General features: G+C 42.4%; 1 protein-coding gene across 3 annotated transcripts in view; it reads left to right on the forward strand.

The window, feature by feature from the left end:
• TCF12 (transcription factor 12) overlaps positions 1-13,039 on the forward strand; it is a 1,980,472-nt gene that overhangs the window by 1,090,707 nt on the left and 876,726 nt on the right. For all 3 annotated transcript variants that reach the window (XM_044078972.1, XM_044078971.1, XM_044078973.1), the window contains exon 7: positions 8,711-8,846. In XM_044078972.1, the coding sequence (XP_043934907.1) occupies positions 8,711-8,846 (136 nt within the window). The remainder of the gene's footprint in view (positions 1-8,710; positions 8,847-13,039) is intronic.

The raw sequence follows: 13,039 nt of genomic DNA on the forward strand, positions 1-13,039 counted from the left end.
CAATTAGCCAAAAAGCGTAAGGAAAAGGACCGACACTCGCGGTCCGCGGTTTCGGCCGAAACCGCGGTTAAGCCAACCGCGAGTGTCTCGGTTTCGGCCGAAACAGAGTCCGTGGTTCTTCCTTCGGCCGAAAGCATGCCTCCTTCTACCGAGGCCTCTTCCAGCATGGCTGAATCTGCTACGGAAAATCCACCTGCTCTTACAGTTTCTCAGGATTTATCAGATACTATCCCTTTAGATGTATCTACTCCTGCACGTGGAGCTGCTAGGCCCCCTGCATCCATGTCAATTAAGGCTTTTGCCAGGGCTAAAGCAGCTAAATCTTCAAAGGCCGTGCCTGCTAAAGCCCCCTCTCACAGGACTAGCTCTAGTACTCAAATGCTTAGTCTAGCAGAGGATCTCATTTCTTTGATCAGGGGAACCCAGTCTCACCCTGACAGGGCCTCTCACCCACCTCCAGAGTAGAGGCTTAGAGCAGAGCCCCCTGAGCCAGTTTCTTCAGATTATTCCTCTGATGATTCAGAAAATACAAATCCTCCAGAGGGCCCTTATTCTCCATATGAGGACTCTGATGCAGAGGATTCCATACCTTCTGCCTCTCCTCCTGAGGAATTTTCTTTTGGGGAAACTTTGCATGCTATGAGGGAACAATTTCAATGGCAGGGCCAGGATTTTTCAGACTCTAGGAAAAGGCTTAGGACCTTATTACATTTACCACAGCATATGCCTTTAGCTATTCCTCCAGTACTTACAGTTGTGGATGATGCATTTAATGATGCTTGTACTGCCCCTGACTCTCTGCCTCCGGCCCCTGCTAAGCCCGACAGATACTACAGGGTTCCGGACACACATTATCATTTGTATAAGGCTCCTATTGCAGATCCTGAAACTATTTCACAGGGCCCCAAAGCTGTAGCAGCTGCCTCTGCCAAAACCCCTCCCTCTGAAAGAGAATCTAGGGCATTGGAGATGGGGTAAAAAAGTTTATACTTCTGCTACTCTTTCGGCTAGGGCCTTAAACTGTCAATTCCACATGATTCAGTATCAGGAATTTCTGTTAGATCAGCTCACTAAAAACTGTCCTCGCCTGAACCTTTAGACCGTAAGTCCCTTCAGGATTTGGTGCATAACACTCAGCAGGTCAGTAATCATTCCTTAAAATGCGGCTATGATGCACTGGAGGCTTCCTTTAGATCAGCTATGACTGGTACAGTGATCAGAAGGCATGCATGGTTAAAAGAGCAATCCTTACCAGACCATGTAAAGTCAAAGCTTCTAGATGCTCCCATGGAAAAACACAGTTTGTTTGGTTCCCCTGCACAGCAAGTGTTGAAGAAGGTGGAAGAAAAAGCTAAATCTGTCCAGACAGTCAAGGATTTCTTACAGGTCCAGCCTCCGAGGTTTAGTAGGAACTGGCCTTCCAAGAATTGGTCCTTTCCAGACACCACCAGAGCACAGAGAAGCAGAAATAGACGCCCTAGAGGCAGAGGTCAATCTAGAGGTGCCTACAGGGGACGTCAGTGGCAGCCTAACAGCCAGAGAACTACTGCCGCAGATCCAGCCACTACCACTTCCACAGAACAATCACAGTGACTTGGCTCTGAAACCGCCTACCAGGGAACAACTGGCAGCACCCTTAGGCAGAAAGCTAGCCTTATTTTCAGTAAATTGGCATTACATTACAGGAGACAAATGGATTTTACAGACAATAGACAAAGGCTACAGGTTTCACTTCCATACTCTTCCAAGGAAGAGAGGAATGCCAAACCTACCTCCAAACCAAAGGACAAACGCTCTACAGCAAATAGACCACTTACTAAGGATGAGAGCTATAGAAAAGGTACCGGCTATGGAACAAGAACAAGGATTTTATTCAAAGCTTTTCCTAGTACCAAGAAAGGAAAACCAATGGAGACCTATCCTCGACCTGTCCGCTCTAAACACATATCTCATTGTTCCAAAATTCAAAATGCTGACCCTACAGCAACTTCTTCCCATGCTGGGCAAGGAGTCTTGGCTGGTGACTCTGGATCTCAAGGAGGCATACCTGCACGTCCCCGTACGACCAAATTGCAGAAGATACCTCAGATTTCTTGCAGGATCAGAGCATTATCAATTCTCAGCATTGCCTTTTGGCTTATCTACTGCCCAGAGTATTCATGAAATGCCTGGCATCAGTAATTGCTCATTGCAGGCTTCAGGAATTCAAATTTATCCATACCTGGACGACTGCCTGTTACAAGCGGACAGCAAAGACAAATTAACAAAAGATTTGAAAAAGGTTATTCACCTGCTGCAAGCCCTGGGATACACAGTCAACACAAAAAAGTCAAGGCTGATTCCATCCCAAAGGATAACCTTCCTGGGTGCAGAACTGGACACATCAAACCAGATGGCATTCCTCACAGCAGAAAAACAGAAGCAGCTACCACTCTATTTCATGGCATTAACAACGCAGAACCAGCTTACAGCAAGGAAAATCCTGCAAGCCCTGGGTTACATGGCATCCTGCATAATAATTCCACATGCCAGACTACATATGAGGAAGTTGCAATGGTACCTGAGGAATTTATGGTCTCAGCACAAGCACAGCCTAGAAACCCAAATTCCAATAATTCCATGCCTGAAGCAAGAATTCCAGTGGTGGGCCCAGGCCTGTCAATTGAACAAAGGACTGCCCTTCCACAGGCCTCACCCAAGCCAGACTATCACCACGGACGCCTCAGACCTCGGTTGGGGGGCACACATGGTGGACAAGTGCATACAAGGCTTATGGACTCAAGACCAGATGAACCTACACATAAATCAAAAAGAGATGCTGGCATTAAAACAGGCAATTCAGACATTCAGACCATTTCTTCAACAGGGTCATTTGCTGATAAGGACGGACAACACTACAGTTATGTGGTATATCAACAAACAGGGAGGCACACATTCATATCCTCTATGCCGGATGGCAATGGACCTCTGGAATGTGGCCCTGAGCCTCAACATTCAGCTCCAAGCCATATTTGTGCCAGGAAAAGAAAATATACTAGCAGACATCTTAAGCAGAACCACCACGGATGCCCACGAATGGATGCTGCATCCAGACATCTTCAAAACCATCACAAAGAAATGGAGACTGCCAGAAATAGACCTGTTCGCATCCCCACACAACCACCAATTGAAAAAATTCTGCACAAGGACATACCACCCACTTGCTTGGAAGGTGGACTCCCTATCCTTCAGTTGGGAAAACCTGACAGCATATGCATTCCCACCTCTTCCTTTGATGCACAAAGTGCTACTGAAGATCAAAGAAGATCACCCGAGGATCATCTTGATAGCTCCAGATTGGCCGAGGCAGCATTGGTACCCGCTACTGAGGAGTATGTCCCGGGAACGCGCATGGCCTCTACCCCTACTACCTCTACTGCTAACACAGAACAACTTCAAAGTCCTGCATCCAAACTTGAAAACACTGCAGCTAGCTGCTTGGAACATTACATGAGGAAAAATAACCCAGATTTATCTCAAAGGGTTAAAGACATTATCTTGGAGGCTTGCAGACCCTCATCAAGGAAAACTTATTCAGCAAAATGGAAAAGATATCTCATTTGGAGTGCATCATTGGCAAACATAGCTAACATCCTGGAATACTTAGCAGAGCTTTTCCACAATGGTCTGTCTTACTCCTCCATTAAGATCCATGCATCAGCAATTTCAGCAGAATACAACATGGATCCTCCAGTCTTTTCTCAACCTCTACTCAGGCAGTTTCTCAGAGGTATTAAAAATGTAAAGCCACCAAGGAAACCACCATTGCCTACATGGGACTTGAACTTTGTGTTAGAAAAGTTGACACTCCCCCCTTTTGAACCAGCAGCAACAGCAGAATTACAGTACTTATCTTGGAAAACTGCATTCCTGCTTGCAATCACTTCAGCTAGAAGGGTTTCTGAATTACAGGCATTAATGGCAGTACAGCCCTTCCTTATCTTATCTTCCATCAGGATAGAGTGTCCATGAGAACTAATCCTACCTTTATGCCAAAGGTGGTCTCCAGGGTATCATTAAACCAAGCAATACACCTACCAACATTCTTCCCCAACCCGCAGAACAGGGGGGAAAGATTGCTGCATGCCTTGGATGTACACAGACAATTGCGCTACTACCTGGACAGAACCAAGAACAATAGAAAAACTGACCAGCTTCTGGTAGCATATGCAACAGGAATGGAAGGAAAAGCAATTTCAAAACAAACAATCTCAAAATGGATAGGAAATTGCATTAGATTTTGTTACTCTTTTCATGGAAAGGCAACTCCAGAAAACATCAGACCTCACTCCACAAGGGCTACAGCCACTACTACAGCTTTCTTATGAGGAGTGGCTACCAAAGACATTTTAGAGGCTGCTACTTGGAGCTCCGTGCATACATTTGCCAAGCATTATAATCTACCTTTATACTCCAGATCCCGAGCAGGTTTTGCCACTGCTGTTTTGCAAGGGATCTTAACTACACCATAAACTCTTAGTGCCTCCTTAGTGCCTCCTCCCCCAGTTTGGCTATGGTATTCTACCCATTTGTTAGCATCCTTGAAGGACATAGTACAGTTTTGTACCTACCATAAATGTAGATGTCCGAGAGGTATGCATCTGCAGTCAGGATTACCCACCCTCCTTCCCCTCTGTGGTACTCCTAGGGTATTTGCCCATCTTGTAGCTAGCTGGGGGAATCTATTATGGTGTATTTGTTTGTATATATGTATATACTTGTTTAATTCTATTTGCTCTCTATTGTTTGGAAACATTTGCATTTATCCAAATTTAGCCTTCCTAGAGGGCACCTGGCATCTGGGGCAAGAAACACTGAGGAAAATGGCGTCGGCTGATACCTTTATACCCACTGAACTGCAGCTATGACGTCGGGTGAAGTGCGACATCAGCCGAGGCCAGACCCAGACTTTGGAATCCGGCCGACCGAAGGGCTGCCTGAGGCCAGGACAACCCATTTGTTAGGACTGCAGATGCATACCTCTCGGACATCTACATTTATGGTAGGTACAAAACTGTACTTTCCTTATATTCATAATTTAACATTTTTACTCCGACACTGCTGGATTTCCTTTTCTAATGATTAAGGCTGTAAGCTGTTATGAGCTGCTTCCTGCTTTCAAGGGTTTGATTCTTTCAACCTGTATTTGCCTAGTTGGTGACTGAGCAAATCTCTTAACCAGGTAGTGTCTGTGGGCTGAATCAGGAAAAGGTCCATGTTGGTCAGTGTTTTACTTAATGAGCAGTTTTTGCAAGCTTTACTGATGAACATCAGGTTGGTGTTACAGGGTCATTAGATTTTTTTTAGGTAGTATCCATTTTATGCCATGTAGTATTTATTGTATAGGATGGGCAAATGTTCCTGTGGTAGTGTGTGTACTGCAGTGTAATATTGCCTGGGCAACCCTTGCATATATACCAAGTGAGATGATAGAATTTCACTCATTAAATTTAAATTCTCTTCCTCTAGCTCACCTTTTGTCTTCCTGTGAGTATAATGACTGTTATTGTTGTCTTTTGTTACTTTCATGACTCATTTTGCCCTTAACTTGACTACCCCTTTCCTTGAGGTTTTTGTTGAAAAATTGAGGAAACCCTTTTTAACAATGTAGTTTACATACTTACAAATATTTGAAGCAAGGGCAATAGTGCCCTTCTGGCCTGCCAAAATACCAACACAGTTATTCCCTTACCAAGTGTCCAGGCTGTTCTTAAAAATATCTAAACTAATACCTACTTTAATGTAATTTGATAGTCTGTTTCATGCATCAGCCGCTTTCTCAGAAAACAAATTAGTACACTTCATGCCTATAAAGTCTTGTACATAGGTTGTCTGATGATTCTCCACTACTTTTTGATAACCCCAAATATTCCTAGAGGTAGTTCTCTAAATGCCGTATATACCTGAATAAGGTCTCCTCTTAAATATCTGTATGAGACACTATACAAATTCAGATATTTTAGTACTGCATAATTTAAGTTCACATCCATGGATGCCCTTGGTATATTTCTGCTGTACTCTTTCCAGTTTACTCATGCTTGTTTTCTTATAAGGTTTCCATGTTATTCTATACTTAAGTTTGGGTCTGATGTAATTAACAAGCAATGACTTCATTTCTGATTTCCTAAACTTTATATAAATCTTTTTTTTACACATTCTGTAGTTCTATAACTATCATTAACCAATTGGTTGATATGATTAGAAAAACTCAAAGCTGGATCTATCTGTATACCCAGGCCCTTAAGTGAATCTACAGTTTGTCACTGCATGCTGTATTAAATATTCATGTTTCAATTTGTTTTCCAAACCTTATATGCTTAGTATTTGATGTATTTATTTACATGTTATTACCCTGTGCCCACATGGTCAATTTAGCAAAGTCCTTTTGTAGACATGACCTGTTTAAGCAATAACCCACGCCTGGGTGTGGGTAATGCTGGATTTACCCACGGTTGGCGTGGTTTGGTCACGAGGGCGAAGCCTGAGTGGCCAAACAAAGACAACCGTGGGTAAATCCAGCATTACCTACACCCAGAAGTGGGTTATTATCTAATGACATTATTTAAGAAAAAAAACCTTAGTTTTCTTAAATAATGGCATTGTATAATGCCTCCTTACTGCCCTTCCGCAGCTGTGTGGTATTCTGCGGCAGTTCTGATGTACTGCGCATGCGTATGCTTATGCTGTATATCAGAGCTGTGGGTGGAAGCAATGGAGAAAGCAAGATCTCTGTTGCTTTTTAGAACGTGTCTCACTATGTTAAAGGAGTTTAACATAGCGAGACAGCTTTAAAAAAAGCAACGGAGATTTTGCTTTTCCCATTGCTTTAGAAAGTGTCTCGCTATGTTAAAGGAGTTTAACTTAACGAGACAACTTTAAAAAAAAAAGCAATGGAGATCTTGCTTTCTCTGCTGCTGTAAGGAAAAAAAAGACTTGTACTAATGGAAAAAGTCTGAAATATTAATTGGGGGTCATTGTATAATTGTAGTTAACACACGTAATCAGTTTACTCAATTTCAAGTCATTTGTATACAGACTGTAGAGAACCTTAGCTGAAAAAGATAGGTCTGAAAGATACAGTCTAAACAAGTATGGGACCAGGGCAAAGCCCTGTGGTCCACCCTGACTGTGTCTAAGAATTTCACCTGTCCAGTTGCTGTATGATGATACTTGTCATGTCCTATTTGCAAGCCATGCAGCTGTCCATCTTACCAAGAGTACATCAATACCTAGTTCTAATTTATTGATCAGGGTTTTGTGTATGACTATGCCAAATGCTGAAGTTAATTACATCACAGCACAATTTTTCATTCATAGCTGCTGTTATATAGTTGTATCATGTTACAGCTGGTAATAGATCTATTTTCAACATACCCATGCTGATAAATAGTTTTGAGTACCAACCTTTCAAATTCTCACAATAACTTGTCTAGTATTACCTTCTCCATTATTTTTCCACGACATGAAAGTAGAATTAAGGGACAGGTTTAATAAGCTCATGTCTCTAGTCTTGAATCTCCCACTTTTTATATGACCAAGTAAATGGATATAATGGTACTAGAAGTTCTTGCTGAACTGTTCTCAGGTCATTATTACCAATTCCATCTCCTCCCTGTGCTTTGTTTGGATCCAGTTTGCATAGTTCTTTTTCAATATAATCTGTTTTCAGTATCTGAGGTTACCTGGCTGTGTCACTAGGGCAGCGTATTACCCAGTCTGTGGAGCCTAACTGTTTTGCATAAGATTTTGTAAATATATCTAGAAGCTTTTGTGTCTGAGAATAAATTTTAGTCTATACAGTTTATCAATTTGTATGTTTTTACTCCTTCCACATCTTATGTATTTGTGAAATGGTTTCTTATGCTCAATATCTTTATATAAATTTTCTTCAAATTTTTCTTGATCATGTGTCACGTTGTTTAATTTGTTTGTCCCGCTTGTTTGTTTCATTTTTCAAAGTGTATGTTTTGCCTCTCTTCCATTTCTTATATTTTTTTGCAATCACCGTAATTGGTTATCTTGTTCTGATGGAAATATATCACCCTGACTGCGTGTGTCTAGATCCTGTTGTCAAAATTGTTTTTGATTTTTTTTTTTTTTTTTTTTGCATTCAAGCAATTTTTCTGTCCTAACTTTCCACATTCCTTCTGCAGTTTTTCCAGTGCACGCATCACTACAGTTTATTCTTGTGTTAGAGAACAACTTTCTGTCTTGGTGGTAAGAACATTGTCAACTCATGAAAAGGGATGTTTTTTGGCTCAATTTATTACTTTCCCCAAAAATAATTTTTTTTGTTGTGGTTAAGGGTCTGCTAAGATGTAGTATATATTTACTCACCATGGACCGGCATGCTCTCAGAGGTCACTTTGGGCAATGTAAGACATCATAGCAATTGTGTATGTTTAGTGGTTGTTCTGTCATATGGACATCCTGTGCATTGGGATCTCCCTCGGTAGGTTTATAGTATTGTTTACATGAGCAATCCAGGTGTTACTATGTTGACATTCAGATTTCCTGCTTACCACTGCACATACTGTATTGATTGTAGTGTGCACAGATATGTATTTTCTTGTTTCACTGAATTGTAGTTAGAAAAAAAGTACAGGTGATGGTCTTTTTTAAATGGCTAAACCTACAGATTAATGTTGTGATATTGTATTGTGTTTTGCAGTCTGGCACCCTTCGGTTAGATATGAGCCTTGGAAGCCCTGTACCGGTGCCGTCATCGGGGAAGACTGGAACATCGTATTATTCATTCACTGCCACAAATCCTAGACGACGGCCACTGCCAGATTCAGCAGCAGTCGGTTAGTGTTGCACAGTGTTCAAGTTTGTGTACTGATCTTACTGAGTGTATGCTGGAAATGTGTTCTTGTCTTCTGGCCTGCAGAGGTTATTGGGTGGGTGTGTATGTATGTATGTATATATATATATATATGTGTGTGTATATATATATATATATATTTTTTTTTTACTGTGGAACTCGGCGATATGTTCCATGTTTGCATGAGCTCTATTCTTGACCATTGGTAGACCACTGGGATGGCATCTTTGGAAGACAGATGAAGGTGATTATATGCAGCACATTCTCTGTTCCTGGTCCTCCATAGGTATGCCCGTTTTAATGACAAGTTATCCGTTCGTAGTTTTATAAATCCACCGTATAGCTGGTCTCAAGGACCTTGTCACCACTGGGGGGCATTTATTATATATTTGTTTTATTCAGGGAATATCTAAGTAGAAGTGTGGGGAAAAAAAACAGTTCAGTGTACAACACCTTATGCTTCTAACCTCCTGTTAACTCTTGTTCCACATGGTGCAAACATTTTGTAAAATTATACTAATTTGTGTTTGATTTTCTTAATTGCATGCTCTTTGCCACAGTGTCTACAGTATTTGATGTGTACTGCAGTGCAAACCATAGTGATTGGAAGTACTGTAATACCACAGAATGACCCGCGGTTGTGGAAAAAGCTGCTCACTTCATGCTTGACACACGCAGCTTTATAGTAGTGGATACTAGGCAGTTTTGTCAAAAATAGGACTGAAGTAGATTACAGGACAAATCAAAAGCAACAGAGCAGAAGTGAAATGTAAAGAATATGCCCCCAAAAGAGTTATTGTGATACCTTGCATCTTCCAGTTGTTTGAGTACTGCAGGTTAAATTCATATACAAGAACAGAACAGTCTAAAAGTAGTGACATTCTTAAAAGAAACACAAATGTATGTACTAGCTAACTTGTGTACTTAATGCACAACTTCTCTAAAACTAGGAACAGCAGTGGCAAAAGTTCAAATACTTTCCTTTTTTTTTGGGGGGGGGGTCAAACAGTTTCTTAGGGTTAGGCTTCTCCTTTTGATCGCACTTCTCATGTCTTACCCACATTTTTGTTACTAATAGAGCTATCCCTTTTCTGTGGGCTTTAGTTAATACTTGTAACATAATTTTCCAAAAATCCTCCTTTCATTTTTATTTATAACCTATAGCATTTGTTTCCATTCAAAATATATTTTTCCAAACTACCTTTCTGTATTCCCTTTTGCTGATCTGTTATAATAGTTTGTTTTTATCCAACTCTTTAGATTACAGTGTACTTTCTCAGGATTCTTGGGTTATGTCCTTCATCCATCAGGGATACTTCGTGGTGTGGAAATCCCTTCCTCCTTTTTTGGGCATTCCCCAACCTCCACAGGAACAGCTGCCTTTCTTTCTGGATGTACTTTCAGGGCCTTTTGTCTCAAGGCATTATCCAACCAGTTACCACTCCCCAAGAGGGAAGGGGTTTTATTCCAGAGTGTATTTGGTTCCCAAGAAAGAAGACACCGCATTATGGACCTTTCTCAGCTCGACAACTTTCTGAAGATCTTTTCCTTTTGGATGCTGTCCCTCCAGACTCTGTTTCCTCTGCTTCTTCCTCTGGCTTTCCTGGTCTCTCTGGATCTCAAGGATGCTTATCTTCACATCTCTATTCATCCCCGTTTCAGAAAATATTTGCGTTTTTCTGTTTATTCCTTGCAGTTACAGTTCTAAGCTTTGCCCTTTGGCCTCTCTACTGCCCCAAGGGTTTTCACTAAATGCTCCTGTGATTGCCTTTCACAGAATGAGGGGGATCCAAATCTTTCTTTACCTTTACAACCTGCTCATTCAGGCTTCCTCCCCAGAGACCTTGCTTCAGAACCTATACTATACGGTTTGCGTTTTGCAAAGCCTAGGGTTTACAGTAAATTCCAGAAGTCTGTCCTGACTCCTCATCAGGATCATGTTTTTCTCTTTTGCAGGCTCCAGATAATTCCTATGCTGGCTTTACTAGCACCACCCAAGGCTGTTGCTCTAATTGCCTTTATTTCAGTCCCTTCTTCCTCGGATCTCCGTTACAGCCAGAGAATTTCTAAGGGTTCTGGGATTCATTGCTTCTGAGGTTCATAGGTTCATACTAGGCTATCTGCCCTAGGGCATTTATAAGCCTAGCCAGAATGTGTTTGGCTTTCGCCACCCATTTTAAATTAATTTTGCTATGCCCTTTTTTGAGGTTAGTATACTGTGCCTCTGTCTAACAATGACACAGAAGTCATACCCGGGGTATAGGTTCATAGGTTCATATAAATAGGTTAGTACTAGACTAACTGCCCTTGCGAGCCATTTTAAGCCTAGCCAGTTATCCACTGTGAGATTCAAACCCTGTACCTTGTAAATGTAAGGCAAACACCTTGACCATTAGGCCACCCTCCCAACCCTTCTGTCATTCCTATTCTACCTCTAGCCAGACTCTATATGAGGAAGCTACAGTGGTTCCTAAAGTCGCTATGGCTCTAACACTGCCATCCTTTAGACTTTTCTCCATCCTACCAGGGATTCACTGACCCAAGCTAAGTCACCTTCCAAGTGAAAGCTTTCCCATAAATGTGTAGAGTGGATACTGGCCAGAAAGAATCGGTGGCAGCCATAGACTTCAGTTTCTGAATATTTAATTCTGAAAGTTTACTCCATAAAGATTTAAGATGTGGAGAGATGGGTTTCCCTCCATCATACTTTTTATGTTACTAGGTGTTGGGTGACACTGTGTAGATTTGGTGGTGTTGATGAGAGATGCATTGGAATGGTGTTGGCAGGTGATGTATTTCTGACCTGCTACCCCAGTGTCCAGTATTAGCTGTTTGATTTCTAGGTTCTAGCACCAGTTACTGTTAGTCAAAGACCTTCACATTTGTTCACATGAAATGGCAATAGATAAAACCTGAACTATGACCCAAGTGACTATAGTTCCAGTTAGCGGCTTGGGCACTTGATGGCAAAGGCCGAATGAATGGGAGTGCCCATCCTGTGGAGGAAAAGGGAGGATCACAGTTGGTTCAATCAAGCCACTTTTCCAGACTCAATCACTGCCAAGAGGGCAGGGTTCATGTCAAAGGGATGTGACCCGACAGAGGGAAATGAGCAATTTCTGCAGTTATAGGTGCTCACTTCACCCACCAAAGGGAGGGGTAGGCTTTTCATACAAAAATATCCCCTGGTTGTTGGGATGCTGTCAGGAGCAACAAATTCCCTAATGTCTGCAGGATGATAGCATCTCCAGATGGCTCTAATCCTAAGGGATCTCAGAGAAACTCCTTACACAGAGAGAACCAATGTACTCCAGTTTTGTAAGGGGTGGCTTGATGGTCAGCAGGCAGAGGGAGAATGCACACGTAAGAGGTTTTGTAAGAGGAAGCACTTAGATTCTCCGGAAGAATCTCTCACTGAGGATAGAGACTACAATGAAGGGGAAGGGTCCCCACGGTGACCCTTTGGAGAAATCCTGGAAATCTTGAAACGGAGGAGTGATTGGAAGTCCACCAACCCTTCCTCCAAGGAATCTGTTTTCTTGCACGCTTTTTGTGCCAGACCTTCTTCTTGGGTGACCCCCACCTGGCGATGATTTGGTCAAGCTCATCATGCAGTGCGCTTGGAAGGCCCCTGACACTATAGAGCCAATTCCCTGGCGACTGACAATTATTACTGCACCAGAGGACCAGCCCAGCTGGTCTAAAGGGTGTGGTGGTGGTGGCTGCCACAACGAAGGAACTTGCAGCGGAGAGTCCAACTGTCCATCCTTCAAACAGGGAGTCTCAGATGATGGACAGATTTGGGAAGCAGGTCTATGCTTCAGTAACCTTTGCCATACGGTCATTGAACTTCTTGGCACATTTTACCCATCTTCAGAGGAACCTGATCACTGAGCTCTCAGGCACCTTGGCAGGAGCAATGTCTGACGAGGTACATGGTCAAGTTGCCTCCCAGCTGCAACCCTAGAATCTATATCCAACTCATCCATGCGAGTTATTACTCGCACAGCCGAAGGGACGGCCAGGGCAGTTGGTACAGGAGTTGCCGTTAGACGTCACACCTGGATGCACTTTTGTGATTTTGCAGACCCCTTTAAGTCTGTCTTTGTCAACGCTCCGGTTGATGCTACCTCGTTTGGCCCTAAAGTTAGAGACACATTAGCTAGGTGTGAGAAG

Source organism: Protopterus annectens, chromosome 7.part1, assembly GCF_019279795.1.
Source record: "Protopterus annectens isolate FY-2018-M chromosome 7.part1, PAN1.0, whole genome shotgun sequence".
NCBI classification, from domain to species: domain Eukaryota; kingdom Metazoa; phylum Chordata; order Ceratodontiformes; family Protopteridae; genus Protopterus; species Protopterus annectens.